Source organism: Leuciscus leuciscus (genome assembly GCF_965113295.1).
Source record: "Leuciscus leuciscus genome assembly, chromosome: 23".
NCBI classification, from domain to species: domain Eukaryota; kingdom Metazoa; phylum Chordata; class Actinopteri; order Cypriniformes; family Leuciscidae; genus Leuciscus; species Leuciscus leuciscus.
In genome coordinates, this window is record NC_138747.1 from 15459275 (window position 1) to 15484788 (window position 25514).

Below are 25514 nucleotides of genomic sequence, written 5' to 3' on the forward strand. Positions count from 1 at the left end.
TTGTAATTACATGAGGGTTAGTAAATGACGACAAAAAAGTCATTTTGGGGTGAACTAACCCTTTAAATATTTTGGTGTCTTTTACAGGCATGTGGAATATCATCAGCTTGGACTAAAATCCACATTTTGATCCCCATTTTTCAATTGAACTGAAAATGTTTGTGTGAATTTGAAATTAAATTAAATTAAATTAAAAGAATCTGGTTTTGAACGGCCTTCTGACCACTAATAGCCACTCAATGAAATTACTTCCCTCATCCATCAAACAAGTCCCATACATCTCAAGCAAGTCTCTCAAACTCCCTCTCTTGCTTTCTTAACCCTCAAGTTGAATGATTACAGTGGCAAAATGACAAACACGCATCTCAAGATAAAACCCTGAGGAAATAGGCCAGAGGTAATGACAGAAACATAGTGTATCTTGTAGCCTGTGGGAGCTTCTATTTCTGGGTGGAGCTCAGCATGAATCATCATCTCAGCTCAGTGGAGCAGTGATTCGGATTTAAAGCTCACCTTTTACATAATATCAAACTTTCAACCACTGAAGAAGAGCGGAATTGCCTTGAGCAAAAAATTGGAGTTGAAGGCCTTAGTGTGCATCTAGACTTCCATCTTTAGAGCTTTTACATATTGACTACATGATTAAAGGAATAGTTTACCTAAAAATCAATGTTCTGTCCTCATTTACTTACCCTTGTGTCGTTTAAAACCCTTTTTTTTATCTGTGGAAAATAGAAGATATTTTGAAATATCTTTAAATGAAAGTCGGTGGTATTCAGAGTTGTTTTGGACATCACTAACTTTCATTGTATGGACAGTAACATTATTCAAAATATCTTTTGTGTTCCACCGAATAATAAAAAAAGAGTTTGAAATGGCATGAGGGTGAGTAAATGATGACAGAACATTCATTTTTACCTGAACTATCCCTTTAATTTAGAAAAGAATAGTTATTAATGATTGTGTTTAGGAAGGAAAGTATGAGACGCTGCTAGTCCATGTGGATGAGGGACAACTGAGCACTAGGTTGAAGATACTTTAGTATTCCTGGAGTAATTCCAACCTTTGATTCTGAAGGACATCTAAAAAACTGGGAAACTTGCTGCAGATCCCTCTGTCCTGGTCTTTCTTGTTCAGAAGCAGCACATGAATGGAGTGGTATTTTAAGAGGCATTCTTCTCCTTTTGTGCCTCCAAACTCTTTTTAAATCCACCCATCCAATGTAGTGCCCCCTGGATAGGCCTGATGCTGGTTTCTAGTTTGTCCACTCTCACGGTGATCAACACTTTCTGAGGGTGCTTTTGACTTGCAAATGAACTCACAAAATGCTTTCGAATTCAGAATGTCAAGTGCTGTGAGCAAATGGACATTTCAGGCCAAGAACAGCCAATTCACAAGACTCGTCTACGCTCAACAAGGTGTTAGCCAAAGAAATCGTGGAACGCGATTTAGATTCTGAACATGCCCAGATTTTGACAAATTTCTCAGTATGCCGCCCACATATGCTTGCTCAGTGATATCAAGCTTGAGCTGACATATCAAAATGGAGCCTGGAAACTCAAGGCGAACCCAAACAGAGAGGACTAGACCTACAAATAACCCATTTTAAAAAGGATTTTGTGTTAAACTTAGCGACATTATGCAAAAATCATACCATCCAGACACAGACTGTCTGCTAAAACTCACTCGAATGTTGGTCCTGCCTACTGAGAGCCCTCGGCTCCCTGCAGGTATTATCTCTCTTCTGTCTGCTAATCGTAGCTGACTTGCGACCGGGGCGCTCTTCAGATCTACCCTGTATCCGAGCCTGTGGTTGAAGCGCTTTGCTTGTCTGCAGACAGAGTGGTACACATGCTAAATGCTAATTAGCTAGCTCCCACAGACATCTGTGGCTGTGAATGCTATGTTAACACAATTAGCTAAATTGAATGATGCAAATTTTCGAGCCGTGTTTGTTTTCTTGCATATTAGGCTGAAAAACATCAGATTTGTATTGAAATAATGAAAGCAACAAGCCACAGAATCAATAAATACATTCTCTTAGATGCAGAGATCTACCTAGCAACAATGTTTGTGATGCCTAACATAAGAAGACAGCATATGACTGGGCAGTAACCTGTCTGAGGTAGCATTTGAGGGATCCACAGTACGCTCTGTGGTGCGAAGGGCAGTGACAAATTTAATTTCACTGCACCGCTTCAACACTGGGCGCTTTTGTTCAGGTGGTGAGTTGATCATTGCTCATTACATCAAGGGTGATGGCCCTTCAGTGTACCGTACTCCCTCTGCCACATCATCATTCCATCACACACACACATATATACATGCATACACACGCGTACACACGCACACCAAGGAAAAATTTGCTCCTTGCCCCAAAGGGACTCCAGACAATGGCTTGCAAATAAATCATATTGATGAGAAAGTTCCTCAACTAGGAGCCATCTGTCCCTGTGAACGAGATGTGACTGAAGGGTTCAATCTTGCGCTCTTTTTTCGTATTCTTTCCCCTGACTCAACCCCACTACAACCCCGACCCCACCCCCACAACAACCCCACCCCCAATACAACCCTTTAGCCTATATATGAGGCATCCACCGCACGGACTAAGCCCCATACATCACCCACAAACCCTCTAATCCGTTGCCCGCATCTCAGGAGATATCGCGAAACGCGACCGAAAGCATGCAGAAAAATAAGACGGACTTGCCTCGCCACAGTGCAGCCTCCAGACGGTAATCCTTTCTTTCTTTCTGGCGAGAAAACGCAGCAGCAACCTGTCCTCAGCTGCAATCCTGCTGTCTGCTACCGAGCAGAAAAACAAATGGAGGGATGGAGGGAGTGAGAGAGCCAAAGAGGGGGTGTGGAGGGGGGGAGTGTGGGGATGCAGGAGAGAGGAGGGGAGCGAGAGAGGGCAAGCAGGGGCTGGCTAACCACAGGGAGGCTTAAATAGACTGATAGATGAAGACGCGAACAGAGGGACTGAGAAGGAAATGTGAAAACACTAAGGGAGGGAGAGCCGTTCCAGCGGCATCTGTTATGTTGACGGTGTCGGTGATGTGAAAAGCTGGAGCGCGAAATGAGGAAAAGACAAAGGACACAGCTTTTTGTTCCTTACTATTACATCACAGGACAACAATCAGATAAATAAAATGTATGCATTTGCCACAAAAAATACTTCATATGCACCCGCTTCTAGCTGTATAGTTAAGGTTTGGGATAAATATGAGAAAAACAGGGGGAAAACAGCAATTTCTTCACACAAACACTCAGAGATACAGAATGAAATGCAGTTCATTTTGCTTCCATCTGTCTCAACGAAATGGATATTTGTCTGGTTTCTCATAAAGAAATGTTACAAGATACATTTGTTCATGTTTTATCACAGGTGCCATGTCTGTAGGCTTGTGAATACACTGCATTTTTGTACATGAATGGAGCAATTTTGCTCTACATAAATGTTATATTATAGCCTATATAATGAAAAGAAACAATAATAACAATTATGATATTTTTCATTATTATTATCATTGTTAATAAATCATTTGGCATATAACTTTTATTGTATACATATCAAAAAATAAATAATACAAATAATTGATGCATCAATTGGCTAGACAGAAATTTCATTAAAATCATATAAAAAATGATTGTTCTTGTTGTTTTTATTAATATTATTATTTCATATTTTCATTAAAAAATATTTTCATTAATGAATTATTTGAGAACCAAATAATCTGCTCCAGTAACACCACTTTAACTCAGTTCATAGTAACACTGACAAACTTTGTGAGGCAATAGATCTTGGTCAGGCTAGACGCACATAATGACAGCTGAATCTGCCTCTGTATCTTTAAATGTATTAGTGGCACACAGTCCTATCTCACGGTCACTTGCCTTCATTGTCACTCTTCTCCAGCCGTTCATTACACCCCCAATACAAACATACACAACACACACACACACATCATTATACACACTCCCCGTCACTGGCCACCTGGTGAGGCAACTAGCTGCTCAGGCCATCAGTGCACAAAAGAGACAGCTGCACCCCTCCACATTCCTCATGTATAAGCACCAACTGACCATCACACACACCCATCCTCACATTCACAAGCTCTGATCAATCTTGACTCTTCGCTGTCATGTTCACCAGCACCACGTCATGTAAAATTACCAGGTAATTGACAGCAAGATACCAACTGCTCCGAACTGGGGTTCGTGAAGCATGTGAGACATGCATCTTTTTAGTCTCTTTAGACTTTTAGATCTTGATATATGTAAGTTTTGGATCCGTCAGATTTTCTTTTCTTTTTTTAAAGAAATAATTTTATTTAGAAAGGATGTATTTAAATGATAAGTGACAGTAAAGAAATGTATAATGTTTGCAAAAGATTTCTATTTCAATAAATTCTCCAAACTCCAAATTTTTCAACAGTTGTGTACTTGAGAGGCAAAATTTGTGGTAAAATCATACAGTATGCAACTAGCTGATTATGATGAGTTTTCCCCCTGAAGTAGTTGATATGAAGGTAAAAAGACCAAAAGCCCTGTTCACATTTTGTACATTAAACATGATCAAGATAAAGTATAGTGACCTAAAATTAACTTCAGGCACTCCTATAATCTTATTTATCAACTTACGACAGATAAATACTGATCCAAAATCAGCATGAGCTGCCATTATATGAATAGTCCCAAATGCTAAACTGCTTTAGAAGTTGATTCTGGAGCATCTGGACACATCCCCCCACTCAGAGGTGGCCGCTCCAGTTTCACATAGATGGCCTCTTTCACACATCTCATCTGTCCTCAATGTCCACAGTCTACATAGCATGCCTAAAGGTGAAGCGTGCAAGTTCTAAAACAATCGGTTTCTAAAACAATCCAAAACTCAACCCTCACCCCGTCTCCCATTGTTCGACCAAACCAATTCTGTTTTGTGCCACTAGTGGCAGAAATGTCACATTTTACATTTAAACCAATGATTTTTGTCTTTCAAGTTGCACACATATGTGTGGCTTTGCTTTCTGGGAGGCTATGTCTGTGTATTTGTATCCATGAAACAATGATGAAGTTGAGAAGAGACATGGAGCCCACTACTTTGATCGGTACTTCCCTCCCATCTGTCCCTCCAGCTGTCTCATGTCTATCAATCACTCTCAAACACACACTCAATTTCTGTCACATCAGCTAATGGATCAGAGTGTTTAATCGGAGACAGTCTACTACAGCTTTGTTAAATGGAGAAAGACACAAAATTCACCATCCAAACAGTTTAAAGCTAAGCGGTGGATTCCTTTCAACTAGACAACATTGAGAGTGCTGCTACAAATATTACGACTTATCACAGTGCACAGAGAAGTATGTCAGCAAAGCTGTAGCAAAAATCCAGTGAGATGCCTTGCTGTCTCTTGCCTTACTCAATGCTAGAGTTTAGCATTGTTGTCTTAACGACATGCTAACATCAAACATTGAAATACATTGTCATGTCTCCTGCGCAGTAGAGTAAGTTTGGCATTAGCATGTTGCTGCTAAGCTAACCAAGCATACTCATACAACTTTGTAGCTTTGTTGTCTTAGCGACATGCTAACATCAAACTCCACTGAAATAAATGATCAAGTCTCATGCGCAGTAGAGTTTGGCATTAGCATGTTGCTAAGCTAACCAAGCAAACTCATAGGCTACAACTTTGTACATGAAATATACACAGCATTTACAAATAATAGCCTGAAATAGTCATTTTACTTGTTTTGCACTTATTAAAAGTACAAACCAAGTAAACTGGTACACAAAGTACACATGAACTGATCACTGGGATTCCTCAGGGTTTAGTTCTTGACCCTTCCTGCTCTTCTCCAAATACACTACATCACTGGGACCTATCATACCAGCACATGGTTTATCTTACCATTGCTGATGACACACTTTAATTTCAATCAGATGATCCCACAGTAGCTGTACAAATCTCAAACTGTCTGGCGGCCATATCGGCATGGATGAAACAACATTATTTGCAGCTCAACCTGGCAAAGACTGAGGTTCTCATCTTCCCCGCCAATCCGTCTCTACAGCACGATTTCACCATCCAGCTGGGTTCATCATCTATAACCCCATCAAGGTCAGCTAGAAATCTTGGAGTAATCTTTGAGGACCAACTGACCTTCAAAGACCAAATTGCAAAGACAGCTCAGTCATGCAGGTTTGCACTACACAACATCAGGAAGATCAGGCCTTTCCTAACTGAGCATGCAACACAACTTCTCATCCAGGCCCTGGTCATTTCTAGGCTTGACTACTGCAATGCTCTTCTAGCTGGACTTATCGTGTGCAATCAAACCTCTTCAAATGATTCAGATCGCTGCAGCACGTCTTGTCTTCAATGAGCCCAAAAGGGCCCACGTCACACCTCTCTTCATCTCTCTGCACTGGCTACCACTCGATGCTCGCATCAAGTTCAAGGCAGTGACGCTTGCTTACAGATCTACCACAGGCTCAGCTCCATCCAAATCCACCCGCTCTTATGAGTCTACATCCCTACCAGAAGCCTATGATCGGTGCTCATGGTACCATCACAGAGAGGCACAAAATCACTCTCTAGAACATTTTCGTTCACTAAAACATTTCTTCTTGTGCTGCTTAATATTTTTGTGAAAACTGATAGACCTAAAAAAATTCAGGACTCTTTGATGAATAGAAAGTTCAAAAGAACAGCATTTATTTGAAATAGAATGTTAAAAGCATTAAAATTATTTACTGTCACTTTTGATCAGTTTAATGCATCCTTGCTGAATAAAAGTACTGACTTCTTTATTTAAGAAAAAAATCTTACTGACCCCAAAACTTAGATCTGTAGTTTATGTAAAAAAAAAAAAAAAAGGCTACTCACTAGGTTTTTCAGCAGAGCTTTAGTGTCAAATCATTTAAATGTAACAGATAGCATAGCATGTATTTATGAAAAACTCAATGTGTATATAGACATACATGTACATTAAATTGTGTAAATTGCACAAAGATACAGTATTAGGGGCCATTCACATAGAACACGTTTTTCCATTGCACTACTTTTCCATTGTTTTTCTTTGTGAACACGCTAGACGGACGTGTATAACTGTTGTGCTCGCGTCTTGCATCTTTTGCAGCGTCTCGCGTATGTCACGTGACGTCATTCTAAAATCGCAGCGCTCAGGTTAAAATCAGTTCAACTTTAACGAGACCTTGCGTTTTTTTCCCCCCATTCCACTGCCCGCGTCTTGGTTTTTCAAAGCCAAAACGCATTCTGTGTGAACCAGCCCTTACTGGTTTAAAATACATTCAAATCTCTGCCAGTTTAAACAGATAGACATGCACAAGGGAAAAATCTATGTGGACTTCTAGAAACATCTGTTTTATAGAACTGAAGCACATCCACTTGACTGCACGTATCCAATACTCTCTTCCTCTACACAAATACAAAAACACACACTATTTCATCACACTTCTCCAAGAACATGGCTGCCACCTACTCGATCGAAAGGAGGATTTCTGTGAATATTGATAGCGTCCTCATTTCCACCGCCTCAGTACAAACAGTCCAAGCCATCACTTTGTTGTGCGCACAGCTTCTGCATATGATGTTTAGCAAAATAATATAATAGAGAGAAATAGAGCAACATATAGAAGGGTACAGTACAGAGAATAGACTGTCCACTGAAGTTGAGTTTTTTGAAAGATAGGGAAAATTTAAAATAAAAAATAAATACTCACAAGGCACAGCATGGCGGTAGAGGTTGTCTCGTATGGTTTGCTGAAGCTCGTAGTCGGCTGAGGATTTCGGAAACCTCTGGCTCAGGTAGTGCTTCAGGTCTTTATTGAGTTTATTTCCTGCAAAACAAAGGGGAAAACACACGTTAATGATGCTGAATCATAGGCAAACTCAGAAGATATCTGTAGTTTGCTTCTGACTCGTTGTTTCACTACCACTGGATAAAAGTTCCCGCTAGTGGCTAATGCTGCTAACAGTGTCTAAACTGTCTAATATAATCGTAGCAGGTACATATTTGTTGTCGAAAGTGGACTCCTCAGCGTTCCAATAGTATTGCGTTAACAACACTCAGAACACAGGTTTGTATCCTGTATTTATTGTATTGTATTTAGGGGAAATTCCACAAAAAAAGATAGATTTCTGTTCAAAATATTATTGGTCATAAGTAAAACAAACTCGTAACTTGTCAATGGTCCCAAATAGTAGGAGTTTAGGAAGTTTTTGAGAGCAAAAATGGAGGAAGTGGACAGCTATAATATGCTAATGCACGCATATACTGTACACACTACTGTTAAAAAGTTTGGTGTCAGTAACATTGTTTTAAAATAAATGAATACTTATATTCAGTAAGGATGCATTAAATTGATCAAAAGTGATAGTAAAGACTTTAAAAAAAAAATCGAAATCCAATAAAAGCTGTTTAAAATGTTCCATTCATCAAAAATTCCTGAAAAAAGCAGTTTACCAAAACTGATAATCATAAGAAACTTTTCTTGAGCACCAAATCAGCATATTAGAATGATTTCTGAAGGATCGTGTGACACTGAAGACTGGAGTAATGATGCTGAAAATTCACAGGAATAAATTACATTTTAAAATACATAAAAAAATTTTTTTTACATTTTTGATTATAATTGAAAAGTTATTTTAAATGATAATAATATTTCACGATATTATTGTTTTTGCTATATTTTGATCAAATAAATGCCTTGGTTAGCTTAAGAAACTTCTTTCAAAAACTTTTGATAGGTAGTGTATAAACCATAATGGTTTACAATTGTTGTTGGATGTATATATAATAAATTAGTAACAAAACAAAAAAACATTTGTAAACATTTTAATCGAAGAGCATGGGTGTGAATCTGTAACATTAACACGTAGTGGTACACCTCCATTCACACTCATGGGGATACCTGGCTGCCACCTCAACCCAGTGCAAGCAATAGAGTGGGCCATGTGAAACATTTCCCACCCTCAGCTCCACCATCTGTTCAGAAGACACAGATCGCTTACCCAGCACCATTTCAAAGAGATGCCAATAGCCAAAAGCTGTTTATGTGTTAATGTGGTTCCGCTGGGTGCCCGCACCAATGCCAGATCACTCGCCGGCATTGCCTTCCGACAAACTCTCGATTTCTCACATGTACAAGTGACTCCAGGGATTTCCCTTTACCGGATTAATGGGAATATTGCATTTCTTTGAATGGATAGTCTCATTAAGGCCTAATGATGTAATCAGTTTCTCAGTTTTCTCTCGCCAGCTCTGTAGTCTGTCGTTGATCAAATGAAACTGCATTTTTAAACTTTATGAACATACATAATTGATTGCAATGGTGATACTAAGCGCTGCAAGTCCTAAATGCCGTCCTCTGTCCTTTTAGTTTTCATTCGAATGCAAACTTATGTGACAAACAAGCATAGCCTGTCTGGTAATAGTCCACTGTGAAGTTTCCACCAGTCCGGGCTCATAGAGGATGCATAGAAGATGCAAATACTCATGAACAGTATTTTGCATCCTATAAGAACAAACAGAGACTCTGCGATTTTGTTAAACCTACAAGCCATGATCAAGATGTGGAGATTTTTCACACTAATTTCTAAATGTGAAGCTAAACACATGTTCAGAATCATCGCCTAGTCACTAAACCGCTGTGATTTCCAATGCGATTCTTCCTGTGGAGTGTTTCGGGAATACGGGATTACCTTTGTACAACACACTGACTAAGATAAGTGTAGACTGGAGGAGTCTGATACCACATCAGCACTTCTGCATTGAATTCTGGCTAAAAAAACAAAAAGTCCAAATTAACTATGAGATCACAACAGTTTAACAACTCAAAAGTCTACATCTCAGGATGAAAACAGCCTGTTCGATGTGGACAAAGCAAAATCAACAATGGGCACTTACAGCAATTTCATTCCTGAAACAGATAATAATTTTGCAGAAACGTCAAACCATTTTCTCATTTTATGATTGGAGGATGTGTTTTAGGTCTACTGAAACTCGTTGTCCTTTTTTAAAATAATCTTTCATTTTAACTCTCATCAGTGTGTTCAAACAAATAATAATAACCACAAAAAAATGTTTTTGCAAAAATGAAAATCACAAAATCCAGAGCCTTTATGATCTTTAAAGTCAGCATGATTTATAAATTCACCTTATCAATTTGCTAAATGCATGTCATTGATCTTATTGTAATAGTGATTCATCCATGCATACGTTTCGTTGTTTAACTTTGACCTAATATTTAATTCAAAATGTCATAACTGGATCTTCCAATGAAACAATATATTTTTTCTCTGGTGCCGGACTTCTCCAATCATTTGATCAATTTAAACCCCGCCCCTTTCTTACAAATTGACTGCAAGCTTGCATTTAGATCCATCCAATCAACAACCAACAGACAAAACCAAATCCCTGCATTGTTTTCTTTTACAATAATTGAATATTTAATAATTAATTGCCACAGAAATGCTTTCAGTAATTAAGTGTGAGTGTATTTAATATGGTGGCCTACAAATCGTTCAGTAAAATCGTTCAGTAAAATGCACAAACATTTCTCATTGGTTTCTCAATTGAAATGCACAGGGAGGTAAAAATGTACTTTTAGCACACAGCTCGTGTTATTGCTGCCGTGTTGAGCAGGCTGTACAATTATCTGTAGAAACAGCTCTGCCAGGCAATGTGCAAACTAGAAGGTCAGAAAAGAGCTCTTCTCTTCTAATTGAACCTCTGGAGGATCGTTTCTTAATCTAGCCACATCCAAGTCTAAAAATACATTTTGATGTGAAACCCATTAGACTGTTTTTTCAGAACTAAAACGGGAATTATATGCGAGTGTGAAACTTCCTGTTGAGTTGGTGTGTGCAGTCTGGCGTTGATGTTAGCGCCACGGCATACCGCTGTGAATTAATCCCTGCAACAGGTTGCGAGTCATTACTCAAACCTACGGCAGCCAGACTACACACCCACCCCCCATCCATCATCACAAACTCACTTTATTCCAATTAGCTGCTTACTCTGACTCAACGCCAACAGTGGACTCCTGGCCAAACAGCGTTAAACCTGACGAGATCTGAGCTTCAGGACACACGGACTGAGATGTGAAGACAGAGAGATGTGAAGGATAATAAAACAAAGGCCTATTTTAAGAATTTTTAATAAAGACAGTAATTTTGTTGTAAAATCTGACAGTAAAATCTGTTGGTTTGAGTGGACATTCACAACTAATCAGTACAAAATATTTTACTAGTATGTGAAAGTTTTATCGCAATCCCCATGTCTATAATCTACAGCAGTAGTTTTCTAATTGAAAAGGAGCCGCCATAAATATGTTAGTCAAAACTAAAATGAGATAAATTACAAATGCATACAAATGTTTTATTCAAAGAGAAAAATTACAATAAGCACATATTTCTCAGCTAAACACGCATTCATTCCTATAGAGAAATAATAGAGAAATAAATAAGGAATAAAATAAATGTTTCAATATATTAAATAATAAAGACAATATGTATTATGAAAGATATATTTTTACATATACAAAACTTCAAATAAAGAAAAAAACGTTAACTTTAACCCTCTCATTTTTTTGAGATATTAAGCTTAAATTTGGAACACAACTTTTATGGCTAATGGCTTTATGATTTTCTCACAGTTTAAGAGTAAAACATGTTTTGGAATATATATTCCAAAACATGTTTTACTCTTAAACTGTGAGAAAATCATAAAGCCATTAGCCATAAAAGTTGTGTTCCAAATTATACATATATATATATACATACATTTTAAGTTTATCAGCAATAATCTGCCAAGTGTTGCCTTTCAAAGGATAAATTTCAAAATTTATGACAGCTCAAAAAGTAATAAATGGATTATAACTACTGCATAAATAGAATGTAGTACCATCAAATCCCCTAAAAATACAAAATATTAAAGAAAAAACATTATCAAATCAAAATATAGTGCTTTCATTTAATTGAAATGATTTTTATTTTTGACCACTACTCGCAGAACACCAAGTCAGTTCGGTATGATTTGAATGTTAAAGATTGGCAAACTGTTCCAAAGAGCAAAAACATGATGTAAGGAAGGAGGTGGCCCACTGTCTCTCTCTCTTTAAAGACACCTGATCTGGAATATCGCCTCCTTTAATAACTGTGCTGCTATTTGGTCTGGTAAATACAAAAAGGGTAAAAAAAAAAATAATGCAGTGTACTGAAATGTTTAGGGTGTGTTTTTACACAGACCCATGCACTTTTTACAGACAGTGAGTAGATTACACAAGACATAATCTTATTATGTGCATTGTGAGTGATATGGAAAAGGCTTTAGTGCAGGGCAAAGAATGGGTCTAAAAGCACCTTTTCGAGGAAACAAGTGTTTTGTGAAGAAAATATGATTACAGCATATTTTTTAAACGGGGAGTGCAGCATATCTTAAAACCAATAATAACCACATTACTCACACACAAAAAGCACAGAGAGAACCACAAAATCAACGTAAAAAAAAAAAGGCCAACAAAATGACTCCTAAACAAAGGAATGAACGATGTTTATTAAGTGGATTATTTATTGTTTATTAAGCGAATCAGTTTTTGAAGCACCTAATTCATCTTGCAGCTTTCAAACTGCTGTATGATATCTGTTGTGCGGCCGGCGGTTCTGCTTCATTTCGCTGACTCTCTGCTGATTTATGCAGGCCCTCTAGACAGAAAATACAACAGCCAAAGGGTGCACATCTTATCTTACAAGGCTGACTGGTTTCTTCTTGCTTAGTGTGTCCATAAACCTTGTGTGAAGATGACCAAGTAGCAGCACTGTCTTTATTTTAACAGTCTGTATTTGACTCAACCACTCTCCAAACACAGGCCAAGAACTGGCAATTCAAAAGGAAAGACAAGTCTGTGTATAATAATGCTTGTGTTGATATCAATGCGAACACCCACTTAACACAAAGAGCCAAAGCATGCTGGATTCATTCCATCGAATTTATGTGTATCTGCATTTACGAAAGTGTGTAATACAACTGTCTCAGTTGCCAGGGTGTATCTTCAGCTACCTGCTGGATCTCAATGCCCATCAGAATAAACGAAAGCACGGTGTGTTTAGAAGAGATTACTGGATCAGACAAAGCATCCGGCGTTAAGAACGGCGAGAGGAGAGAGAGAGAGAGTGAGCGAGTGTGCATGCGTGTGAATACAGGACCTGGTGCCACTCAGAAACATCACTGCCAGCTGACGCCAGCCCTAAATTCTCTGAAAAACGAAATCCAGTAACTGAACAGAGTCTTGTTTTACTCACTTGGCTGTGGAGATGGAAAATGAAAGAACTGTCAGATTTGCAAATTTCTTTGGAGTCAAACTATTTTCTGAACGTTTTCCTCTGCCTGTGCATGAAAGCAGGTAATTGAACTTTGTTCAGAAAGGCTCTTGGAAAGAAAAAAAAAAAAAACGGCTGCCTGGCAGATAAGTGAAGAAAGTGTCTGACACACTCAGACTAACCAGCAAAGTCTAAAGGCACTTGAGTATTTTTGGTCCAGTGTAAATTCATGTTCCAACTTCCAATTCTGCATGAACAGTGTTCTGTTTAACTTAGATAATCAAACAAGAACTCAACTATATATTTTTTGAATGTTTATATTAACATTTTGTAATATGTGTTGTTGTATTTTTTTATGTATATATGTAATAAAATACTAACAAAACAGTGTGTAATATTTGATAATTTGTCATAATAATAACAATAAAATATCTTAATTTATATCAAATTCCTTTTGAACAGTTTTCAGGGTAAAGGAGCATGGATCATTACTTAAAGGTGCTGTATGTAACTTTTTCAACTCTACTAAAGCAAAAAAAAATACCATAGCATGTTTCCTCAATATATGCAAACATATTAAGTTCACATACTCGTTTCTCTGAAAAACACTTCTACAGCCAGTTATTTTACTTTGAAATGTGCGTTTCCAGGCTGGAATGTTTGTTATTGTTTTGGTCTGTGATACTGCACGTTGCCAACTTTCATTGCCCTGTTGCGTGTGCTCAAACTGGCAACCCGTGTGAGCGCCGTTAAGTCTGAGGAGGCGGGGCAAGAGAAACGAAAATGAAAATATACATATATATACATATATATAGAAATATATATATAGAAATATATATATATATATATATATATACATATATACATACAGTACACACACACACACATATATATATATATACACATATATATATATGTATGTATATATACATATATACATACATATATAACACGGGTTGCCAGTTTGAGCACACGCAACAGGGCAATGAAATATACAGTACACACACATATACATATATATATATATATATATATATATATATATATATATATACACACACCCGTACATGTATATACACACACACACACACATATATATATACATGTATGTATATGTGTGTATGTATATATATATATATGTGTGTATGTATATGTATGTACAGTATATGTATGTATGTATGTATATATATGTGTATGTATATATGTATGTATGTGTGTGTATATATATATACATATATATACATAATTCAAACCACACTGTAGAGGAGACTTGATCATAGTTAACATGCTCAAAGGCACCCTGCGGTCACACCATAGGCCTGAAAGTGTTGTCAAATGAGTCTACTCTTATTAGACATCCATCCCCTATACAAGATCAATCTGCTGACACCCTCAGCCCACCGCTCACACTCAACACTATCTAAACTATTAAAAATATGTTTATAAGCATTATATTCAGCATAAATCTAAGTAATTGCGAAAAATATGCAGTCTCACAGGTTAAAAACCCAGTGGTGATTACATACGAATACAGTGGGACAAACACAACCAGAGAGTGTGCTGCTTCTCTAAGATTCTGTGTGGAAAACCAGGTATGAGGTCTGTAAACAGGCGTGCGTTTGGTATTCTGCTCTCGTTTCTTCCTCAGCTCTACACTGCCCTCTCTGTTTCCCTCCATCACGCCTGGCCTGCATCACACTGGGCCGTGTCACCATGGCAACACTGGTCAGAGCAGCACTCATCCAGCCTTGACGTTTAAGTGTGCCGCCCCCTACTGGTGGTTAATGGTAACAAGCACACACAATAACAGATAGGTAAAGTTTGGTTTACCATTCAGCTTTTTGGTGCCACATACAGCTTAAAGACATGGCAAATTTGGTACAGAATTTGACATTTTGGGGTTAAACATTACTATTATTGCAATTACTTATTGTCCAAACATGCCAAACTTGGAAGAAGAAAATAGCCAGTTTGTTTTTAACCTTAATTATTGAAAAAACGAAATAAGAATCCTTTAATGTGTTTATGTAGCAGTATTATTTCATATAAGTGCAGTCACATTGTCACACTAACCTCACATTTATGAGGAGGAACATACTGCTTTGCGCTGTATTTATGACAATCGCAGTCTATCGCCATTCATCCGGAGGATTTTAAATGACCATACGAGATTAAAAAAAAAAAAAAATGGAAAAAAAGACAGGGACACTTTACAGCCGCATCTCTTTCAAGTAGCAAGTGAAATTGTTTACCACATTCCAGATTGCTTTTATTGATTCCCAGCACTCTGGGCAGAAAATATGCCTCCAATGATTCATCTCAGACATGCAGTGTTGATCAGATAGAGCTGTCGTTTATATTAGTCCTCTCTGACTGCAGGCATCGCATCAGACAGGCCTTTTAACTTGACTGGCCTTTATGGTTGTGTCTGACTACTGTTGGGGTTATCAGTGTGTTTGGGTGAGAGTGTGAATGGGTATGTAAATGCATTAACATCACACAGAAGCACTGAACTCAGAAGTATTACAACAGCTCATTACAAGTTTATATCCACTACATTTCAAAAGTTTAAGTATTAAGATGAAAAAAATTATGAAATTAATACTTTTATTCAGCAAGGATGCATTAAATTGAAAGTGACAGTTAAGAGATGTATAATGTATTACAGTTTCCATAAAAATATCAAGCAGCACAACCGTTTACACAGCATTGATAATATTAAGAAAAATTATGCCAAATCATCATTTTAAAATGATTTCTGAAGGATCATGTGACACTGAAGACTGAAAAAAAATGATTTTTGCTGCTTGTTCAAATTGCTTGATTAAAATGAGCTTAAGCAACACAATTGCTATACATTTTGTCCAAACTTAATTTGATTGTGTTCTTAATCCATTTGTGTTGGATTACATGAATGATTTGTGTTGCATTACCTGAAACTGGGCGGTGCTTGTTAGTTCCCAGCATGCTTTGCATATCGCTGAATTAAGAGAGAATAAATGTTGAAATTAAGTGTTATTTTATGTGTTTTTGAGAAAATTAGAAAAGGGGAAGACTTGATAGTGTGTAATTGTGTTTAATGTTCAATTACATTCAAATTATTAGAACCATTTAAATTACAGAGAAGATTATTGTGGAGAAGAGTGGAGCATTCGGTTAGGTTGTGGACTGATTCAGCAACACTAAAAGTAAATGCTTTGGCTGAAAGAGTGTGTATTTTAATTTATATTTAATATAATTTACTTTGTTGATTGAACATGAATAGTCTGTGTTGGTCTGTGTTGTTTAAACGTGAATAATCTGTGTTGATGGAACACAATTGTGTCAGTGGCTATCAAAGCAAACAATTTGTGTGCAACCAATGTCCACTATTCAATTGAGTAAATCCAATGAATTATTTTTTTCAGTGAAAATGCTGAATTTTTTTCAGTGCTGAAAATTCAGCTTTGCCTATAAAAATATACATATTAAAACAGAAAACAGTTGTTTTCAATTTAAATAATATTTCACAGGCTTACAGTTTTTACACATTTTTGATTTAACAAATGCAGCCATGGTGAGCATAAGATGCCCAAACTTGTGAAAGGCGATGTGTGTTACCGCAGCATGCACGACAGAAAAAAAACAAAAAAACAAGACGTTCACGTAACATAATTTTGATATGGCTGATAACACTTCTTTATGCGAGTCTTTCATTGTCCAGACAGCACTGAGAGTCTGAGTTTCTGCAGCAGGTGCTGAATGGCGCAAATCCAAAGAAATGAAAGTCAAAGATCATTTATATAATCTTTATATAAATGTTTTACCCTTGAAGTGGTCAGTCTTCAGTAGCAATAAAAAAGGGTGCTATAGTAAATGGAATGACAAGAATACCAAGTATGCATACTATTTTTGTAAATTTTTCAGCCTCAAATAATCTCAATAATTTTGTCACTCTTCTTTACATTGCAATATAATAGCAAAAAACATAATCCGAAATTGAAATAATATTAAATATATATTTTAATATTAAAATAATGATGGAAAATAGGTTATAGATTTTTATTTCTTTGGTTAACCTTTAATATTAATTAAATTACTTATTGCATTTTGGCGTTAAAATACCTCAGCCCTTTATAACATAGCTTAACTCAACAGTTACCTACATTTAAATGGGATAAATTATCAAATAATTTATATTTATATTTATATATATATATATATATATATATATATATATATATATATATATATTTATATATATATATATATATATATATGTATGTATATATATTTTTTTTATATACATTTTTTTTGATAATTTATTTATTTATTTATTTATTTTATTCAATCGAGTCAAGCATCAGACAACCAAATTAAACTTTCACGCCACCAAACAAATCAGACCCTTCTGATAGGATTAAGAGAAAAGCATTAAGACTCTGAACACCCGGTGCGAAGTAACACAATTAATTAGCACAGTCTATTAACACTGCTAGCTTGCATTCTATGCTTGATGGGAACGGCTGTTGAAGCAGCTTAGCATCATTGTTTGTCTGCCGACAAAATATTTCCTCATTAGGGCAAACCTTACATGTGCTTTAAGTCTACAGGAGTCTGGCTCTTTCAGGACATTACAAAAGGAGATTTATAAGAGAGGCAGGATAAGTAGATGGAAATGGATTGACCTGGGTTGTATTTTACAGTAAATGTGCCCATCTGAGAACTTCTTTAACCAAAATTCTCTTTCCAGTAAATTCTGATACAAATGTCAGAAAAATTAAAGCAGACAGACAGACAGGTAGGTGGATGGAACACAAGGATGGATGGATGGATAGATATTTACCATTTAAATGAGCTCCTGTCACACATTTTAAAGGCGACTGACTAGAAACTACACTTTTTGCACCTTCTCTACCCAAAGGCTTCAGCCAAACTATGGCACAAAGAATTACTGGACTTTAACATACCGCTTACAGAAACTTCAGGCCCCATTTCTAATAAAATTGTGTTTGTGTTTGCCCTCCTCACCCTCCTGCTTCCTGCCACTCTCCTTCCTTCCTCTGAACTCCCATGCCATCTTTCTTTCTCCTCTTTTTAATTGTTCCCTCAATCTATTCTTGTGTCCTTGTCTTCCTTTTTTAAATCATATTGATGCATGTCTCACTTTCTTATACCGTCCGTCACACCGTGTCTCTCAGTTTGTGTGTCGACGCACGACTGGGTTTGATTAAAGCCTCTGTGATATAACTCACTCTCACCCCACGCCGGGACAACAGCAGCAGGGCGCACTCATAAATCAATATGGCACCCCTCCACGCAACCAACACAGACTTCAGGGGTGAGGCACCACGCCAGCCATGATAACAAGTACACTACCAACCTGTCTCGCTCTCACTCAGCCACAATGATTTTTCATTTTGCTGATGCAACACAATAACTAAAAGCACGTGGCGTCCTCTCGGAGCCCTCAAGGAGAACGGCTCTGTGACTAAGCAAACAGCAGCCAGCTGAGCCAAGACCACAGTCACCATCTTAGATCTTTCCAAGATTGTCACTAGGGGGCGTGTGTGAATATGGTCCAAAGTTGAAACGGCAAATTTATTTATTAAGAGGGCTAGTTAATGTATTCTCTTCTGATAATAATATATACATACAATGGTCGATGTAGACTCGGTTCAAGCATTTACCTAATTCGAAATTTAATTTATTCCATTCTGATATAATGTTATAAAATATATAAATAATCTGTGTTCAATACAAAGAGGTCTATAACACCTGTAAAATAAACAAACAAACAAATAAATAAATAAATAAAATCAAAATGAAATAATTTTGAAAAATGTTTAAAATAACACAAATAAAATAAAAAAGGGAAGCTTTTGCCCGCTGAATAATGTAGAATAAATTGAAAAATAAATTGAAAGGGCATGGCACATAGATGGAATTGTTATCAATGAACTAATTTGTCCAGCTGATCGAGTTAATTCCACCTATAGGACCCCAGGGGGAGCTGTATGAAATGCCTGATAAAAAAATAAATACAGTATTAAAAAATGCGTAATTGAACATTTACATAAGCTATATACTAAGCTAGCATTTTTTTTTGTGTGTGTTTTTTTTTTAACTAAAATAATGACAAAGTTAAATTCACAATCTATAGCTTTTTAATGTGCAAAGGTCATTATCAGTAAATGATAATGAAAGGCCTTCTTAAAGGGTCATTTATTTAGAAATGAACTCCAGATGGAATGTTGCACAAAATAATTTTTCAGGCTTTGCACAGTGGAAAGAGAATAAACCATAACCTGTGAGTGAAACACGCTGGACACCAGCTAATTCATCCCAACACTTTATTTTACCCTCACTGTTGTCATTCCTACGGCTCCCCCTGACCGTGCAACAATTTAATGCTGGGATTTCACTCCCACAACCTTTTACTATCACTCTTATTCAACATCCAGACTTTTCCTCTCTCCATCCTACTCTTTTCCTGTCATTCTCTCATCCTCGGGTTGGCGTTGACCCTTGAGCAGATGGCCATGGCCTAGTTTCTGCAGCGGTGATGCTGAGTCACAGGCCAGCAGGATGTTACAAACGTCAGAGAGGCAGGCAAGGTGAAGTTATCCACATCAGGGCCTCCCTCCACACGCCACACTGACTCCATCTATATTTAGCAGCAGAAGCGCACTCACTCAACTGCCCCGGTCTACTACATTTATCTACACTCAGAGAGAGAGAGAGGGAGAGAGAGAGAGAGACTGATTGCATACATACATGTACATCATAAACACAGGCTTAGGCACCTTCCCAAACAAGTCTTTGGTACACTAATCTAACAGTGTCCCAAATGCAGCTTTGATCCAACCCTCTACAACAGTGCATACTGTGGCGATTTACACAGCATACTAACTAGACCATACACAACTTTTATACCATTCCACTGCACTTGTGTTTTGTTGTTCTGCAAAAGAATTTTAAATTCAAATAAATGACTCAAACTAAATTATCCCAAAAGCAAATTTAACCCAAATCGCATGAGCTACAAAAGAGAGCTTCAAATCCTAGATCAGTATAAAATCTAGTCTTAAGCCTCTTGAACTGTGGCACATTAATGTGCGTTTGAATATGGTAGCTCTTATAAAGTGCTTTTTACATGCATACTGTAAAATATCATACATGAATAAAAGTTGTAAACCGTCTAAAATATATATTATAAAAATACAAGAGTTTCCACAATTAAGATACGTTTTTAGGTTTGATAAGGTTTGAAAAATGTTCATACTATTTTCAGGAAAAGCTCAAATCTAATTGCATTAATAATGAAAAATAATACATTTTATAATAATAATGTTGTGTGGCATAAACAAATAATTTGAATAAGTTATAAGTTTTTCCTTATACCTTGAATACATGTTAGTGTACACATCTTAATCAGTTATATTTTTGAGTACACTACTGTTCAAAGTTTTTTTTTTAAGATTTTATTGAAAGAAATGAATACTTTCATTCAGCAAGGATAAATTAAATGTATCATAAGTGACAGTAAAGACGTTTATACTGTAACAAAATATTTCTATTCCAAATAAATGCTGTTCTATTTAACTTTGCATCAAAAATGGCTGCTGAAAATTCAGCTTCGCCATTCCATGAATAAATTAGAAAATATATTAAAACAAAAAAACAGTTACTGCAAATTAAAATAATATTTCACAATATTATTTATTTGACTGTATCTTTAATGAAATACATGCAGCCTTGCTGAGCACAAGACAGCACTTTCAAAAACATTATAAAAATCTTACTGACCCCAAGTATTTTTTTAAAAACATCATGAATTATTAATAAATGAACTAACCTTGCCTTGTCATAAAAAGTCAAATGATCTGATATTTTAAGAGACATGCACATCACTAAAGATTTGTGTTTCTCTAAGTATGTATTGCATTTGTAATGTATTTTTGAATAAATTAAAAGATCAGACCAAAAAATAGCATTGCATCACTGTTCCATAAAAACAGATTCAAGGTTACCCTGGAAAAAAACAACAGCTAAAATTTGGTTAGAATACAAAAACATTCAAAACATACTCATTGAGTAGCCAAGGGAATGTGAAGCAGATGCAATTTTAATGCCTAGCCTTCCAGATTTATTTTGTTCCTATATTTTCATGCTTAAAATATCAAGCGCCCATATGTGCGGAGTCTGTAAATGTACACCCCGAGGGGCTTCGCAATCTGTCAGGCCGACCAACCCGCACTGATACAAACAAAGGCCCGATGCATGACTGCGCTGATCACCTGCGTCACATCAAGTATTATTTTAATTTAATACTGTGAAGCTGCTTTGATGCAATCTGTATTGTGAAAAGCGCTATACAAATAAACTTGACTTGACTTGACTTGACATCAGACACTGCATTTGGAGTTCATAGTTCTTTTTCATATCCAACATCAGGGCAGATTTTAAAAAGTTCATACGAATTCTCTAAAACAGTAAAAGTAAAAGCAGGATTATCTACGCTGTAGTGGCTGCAGACTCTCTTGTACTGTGAGGGAATTAATCATGAAGCTGGTATAGTGACAGCTTTCTGCAGTGCAGGCTCCTTCATTCCTTCCTTCCACTGCACTGTGACTAAACGCTTTCATGCTACATGTCATCAACCTCTTTATGAAAGCAGGACCCGCAACAATAGGTTCCTCACAACATCATCTCCATTTCAGTCCCATCTCCCCTCATTACAAGAGCCTCGTCATTTTATCTTTTCTTCTCTGGGAAATATCACTTCCTCTTCCCCACCTGTCCTAAACAATATGCACATGTTCAGGGAGTGCTATGGAAATGAAGCACTGAGTGGGAGGTGATCCAGCCAGCGTAGCCCATATTTCACTAGGCAAAACCAATCAGTGACCTTTCTGCACTGGTTTGCATAGAGAGGGGCCCGAACATAATGAACCAATAGAGATGGAATTTAAATCTAAAGGCTTCATTGATACCAGTTAATCTTCAGCACTTTATTATGCCCTTCTCACTCTGAGATATCGACACACACTATGAGTTCCTTTCACACAGCGCGTTGTGAATTTTCATCCCAATTTTCATCCCAGGAAATTGCCGTAAAATTGCTAGAGTGCCCTCTGTGTGAATGCAAACACGCCCCGGGATTGATGCCGGGATCGATGCCGGGATGGGGACCTAGTAACATTGCCGGGATCAGTCCCGGAACGCGCCCTATGTGAACAAAAGCCAAGGACCAATGCCGTAAGGGGTGTGTCGTAGTGATGATCCATGTGCCATCGCACAGGCCTTTCTACAACCTATGCTACAGCATAAGGGGAACGAGCCACTTGGCAAACCCAGTGCATGGCGCTACTGGGGAGTATGGATTTGTCTTCGTGTAGAAATGACGAAGAGGAGTTATCAGCAGAACTGACATCTGACAGGAGTTACCACATCTTGACGTCACGTTAGGGTGACCATACGTCCAGATTTTGGCCGGACAGTCCGGATATTAAGCCCCCTGTCCGTCTAATGCCGTAAGATCTCTGGTCAAACCAATGATTGGCTGAAAGCGGTGTCAAATAAACATCTGATATATCATTGGTTAAAAACGTAAACAAGCCTCCACGACGTGGAGTCCACTTGCTGGCTACGTCATATCATAACGTTAACATGCCGAAACGTCAGACCTCATTTAATCCGGAATGGACAAAAGAGCACGAATTTGACCATGATGACCCTAGAGGTGCTGGTGTCGCCTGAGCTGCTGCAGAGGGTGAACTTCTTTGTTAAGAACTGAAATGTGTATTTATTTATTTTTCGCATTCATTATTTGTTTATTTATGTATTTCTGTTATTTCCGGAAGTCCAGAAATGTTATGTTTTCAGGCACTGTGCACTTTGCAAGACAGGTTCATCTCAGTGGTCAGTTTTTGAAACAGAAAACATCACAATGTCTTGAATAAATACAAATGCCTCTTCTGTTACACATAGGTCTACATCAAGATATATCGTTGATCAAATTGTCTGGCAATGAATAGAGTAGGCTATTTCAGAATCACTGTATCATGATACCATCAATATGATGGACAAAATTGTATTATAGTTGCGAGTACACCAGAGTCCTATGCAATTATTCTTGCCTCACTAAATGCCGCAAAGTGTCCTCCTTTTTGGTGTTATGGAAATGGCCACCCTACATCACGTGTCTTTACGGGATCTTTACGAGATGTGTAAGAACGCACTCACAGATTCCGGAAAATCACTGGCAGTGTGAATTAACCAAAATCAAACGATCCTGGGACAAATCCCGGGACACATTATCCGTGTATTTTCCGGAATCTCTGTGTGAAAAGGGGCTCTTGTAACATCACAATGCAAGTAGCATGTGGGAATCACTTGGGACTAGACTTAATTAAATTTTAAATTATATTAAATTATATTAAATGTAATAAAATTGAACAAAACAAAGAAAAACGAAATATTTAAATAATTTTAAAAAATCAGAAAACAAAAAACAACAACAGAAAACTAATTTAATTTAATTTAAACAAAACAAAGAAAAACGAAATATTCAACAACAAAAAACAAAGCAAAAAACACAACATAAAACAAAACAGAACACAAACTAAACAAAACAAAAAACAAAGCAAAAACATTATTTTAACAAGTATAATGAACCCTGAACTTTACCTTTTTTGTAAAAAAAAAAAAAAAAAAAAAAAGGCCATGTTTATATTGACAGTACAGTCATAATTTCCCCCACCTCTAATTGCAACACTGATGTGATGTTAGATTACACTTCAGCTGAAAGGCAACACGTGTACGGAGCACAAATAAATCTATGATTAATTTCATACCGCAGCTAATAGTGCTAAAGAGCACAAGCTTTGTCATGGAAGCATGCGGTGGGGCCATTGTATAGCCACTTTACTGCCGTCTAATGAGATGAAGGAGCTCATGCACAGAGAACCAGAGATAATGATGCAATTATCCAACAACTCCACCTGGCAGCGCTCCAGAACATCCAGACTCAACCCCACGCTCCACTGTCCCTCCCACATGCTAACAAAACCTTTTCGGTCACTCCTCCATCCTGCCCTCCATGCCTTTAGCCCTGCAGCCACAAAACAGTCTGAGCCTCCACACATTGGATAATGGAAAAAAGACTAAACATTCAAATGAACATAGCTTTCTACAGGAAACAGTGGAAAAAGATGGTCACAATAAAGAGCAGAATAGCATTAATAAACACATGAGGACCATATGTGTTTGATGAACCGTTTTTGCAAGAACTATTTCTTCTGCTTATTTAGGGTCAGAGAATAAACCCATAACTTTAAATGTGAGATATTGTCCTGTATGTTCTATACACATAAATTAAGCCTCAAATCATCCTTGCTCAGGAGAAAAGTCTGCTATTAATGTTTAAAGCAATCAAACATTATATTTTTTTCTCTGAAAAAAACATGCATCACGGTTTCCAACCAAATATTAGGCAGCACAACTGTTTTCTACATTGATAATAATAAGAAATGTTTTCTAATGATTTCTGAAGGATCATGTGACACTAAAATCATGACTGTTGAAAATCCAGCTTCGTCATCACAGGAATACATTTTAAAATACATTTAAAATTTATTTTAAATTGCGATGAAAATCGCATTGATTAAATGGCTTGGTGAGCATGAGAGACTTCTTTCAAAAACGTAAAAGAAAACATACTGAACACAAACTTTTGAACGGTATAGTTTATATAAATTTGTGATCAGACATATTGCTGTAGATACATATGCATAAGGCCTTAACCCTGAGAAACAGTTTCATAACAGTGAATGACTGTAGTCCCACAGTAACATCATGGCAACATAAGAACACCAGATCCCTCCCTTCCTCTAGAGAAGAGCTACAACCATCCCTCACTTTAATGCCTCTTCTTTCTCTCTCTCTGCAGATAAAGATGAGATCCTAACTAAGCTGTAAGCTCTTTAGCAGAAGTGCTTTACGCCACATTAAGACGTTGAATCTTAAACCGTCGCTTACTACTTTACCTCCTGCAGACTCTCTGACACGTACGCTCGTACGCCATGTGTGATCACATGCTATGTTAACATGTCACAGCAGATCAGCATTTCTCAGAGGCTCACACGCTAAACACATCCAAGTACTTCCAAAGTAACTGCGTTTCAC

General features: G+C 37.1%; 1 protein-coding gene across 9 annotated transcripts in view; it reads right to left on the bottom strand.

Annotated features, from left to right (window-relative positions):
* magi1b (membrane associated guanylate kinase, WW and PDZ domain containing 1b) overlaps positions 1-25514 on the bottom strand; it is a 134125-nt gene that overhangs the window by 65450 nt on the left and 43161 nt on the right. For all 9 annotated transcript variants that reach the window (XM_082155223.1, XM_082155228.1, XM_082155229.1 and 6 more), the window contains exon 2: positions 7748-7864. In XM_082155223.1, the coding sequence (XP_082011349.1) occupies positions 7748-7864 (117 nt within the window). The remainder of the gene's footprint in view (positions 1-7747; positions 7865-25514) is intronic.